Source organism: Caenorhabditis briggsae, assembly GCF_000004555.2.
Source record: "Caenorhabditis briggsae complete genome, chrX, whole genome shotgun sequence".
Lineage (NCBI taxonomy): Eukaryota > Metazoa > Nematoda > Chromadorea > Rhabditida > Rhabditidae > Caenorhabditis > Caenorhabditis briggsae.
In genome coordinates this window covers 17555082-17556853 of record NC_013491.2, presented here as the reverse complement: position 1 = coordinate 17556853, position 1772 = coordinate 17555082, and the positions used below count along the sequence as shown (strand labels likewise).

At 38.3% G+C, this 1772-nt stretch overlaps 1 protein-coding gene and 2 non-coding genes across 3 annotated transcripts in view; 1 reads left to right on the top strand and 2 right to left on the bottom strand.

Annotated features, from left to right (window-relative positions):
• CBG07769 overlaps positions 1 to 1513 on the bottom strand; it is a gene marked incomplete at both ends in the record, with an annotated part of 4645 nt that extends 3132 nt beyond the window's left edge. Inside the window, 3 exons of the mRNA XM_002645939.1 lie at positions 922 to 1199; positions 1251 to 1364; positions 1411 to 1513. Coding sequence (XP_002645985.1) covers positions 922 to 1199; positions 1251 to 1364; positions 1411 to 1513 — 495 coding nt within the window. The remainder of the gene's footprint in view (positions 1 to 921; positions 1200 to 1250; positions 1365 to 1410) is intronic.
• On the bottom strand, positions 357 to 428 carry CBG28608. The gene has a single exon. It is a non-coding gene (tRNA).
• CBG28428 lies at positions 591 to 662 on the top strand. The gene has a single exon. It is a non-coding gene (tRNA).
• Positions 1514 to 1772: the final 259 nt, after the last annotated feature.

Genomic DNA, 1772 nt, shown 5'->3' with positions numbered 1-1772 from the left:
ACGCTCCATATAAATTAACAGTGGTTGCTCAAATTAAAAAATATTCACATTTCCTGACTGTTTTCAGCCTAAACTGAAGTGAGATGATTCTAAAAAAGTTGGATCAATAACTAAACTTATTACACATCTATTTCAAAAACCGAATGTGTTCTAATCTTACACTATAAAACATTTTTAAAAACTTTTTGGAAAAAATCTGGAATAATAATATACGGAGAATTCAAACGTTTGTATCATTCTGATATCAATTAACATTTTTGCTATTCTGGTCTTTCGTTTGGAACACATTATTTTTTTCAGTTTTTCAAAACGGATACTAGTTTTAGAAATCAAGACAAGAAATGCAAAAAGGGAATGGGCCGAACCGGGGATTGAACCCGGGACCTCTCGCACCCAAAGCGAGAATCATACCACTAGACCATTCGGCCACAAGGAAGCTTTCAAATTTCTTTCGAATTTGAAACATCATTTCCTCCTCGACAGAAACCGGTCGTGAAGTTCAATGTTTGTCTGTTATCCTGACATTTTGCGGAGAAAACACTCAAATTGCCGCTGATGTTTCGCCCAGAAAGCTTTTCGATTCCAAATGTGGCCGAATGGTCTAGTGGTATGATTCTCGCTTTGGGTGCGAGAGGTCCCGGGTTCAATCCCCGGTTCGGCCCATTTCTTTTTTCATATTTCAAAAATCATTCAACTTTTCCCTTTTTCCCCAATAATGATAACCAATCTCAACACACATTCTTCCCAAAAGCCCAATGTGTTCTGATCTTACACTATAAGATTTGTATCCAATTTCACAAAAAAAAGAAAAAATAACTATGGAGTTTTTGAGGATTTGTATTATTCTGATACTAAATACCGATTGTTGCTATTCTGGTCTTTTACACTTAGTCGGAGCCCCCGACCACAAATATCACTGACCGGATGACGATCTGGAGCACAACCTGACACGAAGGAGAGTTTCCTGGTGTTGAACACAATGTAGCATGGGCTGAAGTATGGGATGGCCAATGACACGAATGTCACAATGCAAATGAGCACACTGAGAATGTAGATACGGAAGTTGGTGAAGATGTCTCGGAATGGGAAAGCGACGGCAAAGATGCGGTTGACTGTCATCAAAACGCAAACCAACAGGTAGTTGAGGTAGGAAAGAGTGGCGAAGAGTGTGGTTTCCTTCCCGAACCAGACAAGATAAGCTAAAAAATAATTACGGTGGATAGTCTAAAATGCGTCAGAGTCTCACTTACCACTGTAATAAGACTCTGAGAGCACCAAGAAAGTGACACAATGGAACCATACAAAAATCGATATGATGATACCATTGATCCCCATTACCACGACATAGGCTAATGGGAAAGTATCTGAAGACAAAAAAGTTGGATATTTTCATTTCAAATATCAACTCACTGCAATTTCGGTTCATCCTGGCAACTGTCAATAAAACTGCGTTGAAGAAAATGCATAGCACTGGAAACAGTGAAGCCAGGAGGGTTAGTGAGAAGCTTGTCATTGTAGAAAAAGTGAATCCATTTACACTGAAGAATTTATCCATTTTTAGAAGGCAATAAAGTCAAGCGTTTGGTGGAGATGAAGTGAAAACTTGCTCATTATATACTATTTGACTACTGTCACAAGGAAGCTGTTCTTAGAATAAAAAACCTTTGGGGTTTTGAAGTGCTTGTGATTAATATCATACTTCTTGCAAAAAGCCTAAATATGAATGAGAAAAAAGTGGAACGCCTTTCCTAGACAGACGTCTACAATTAGAA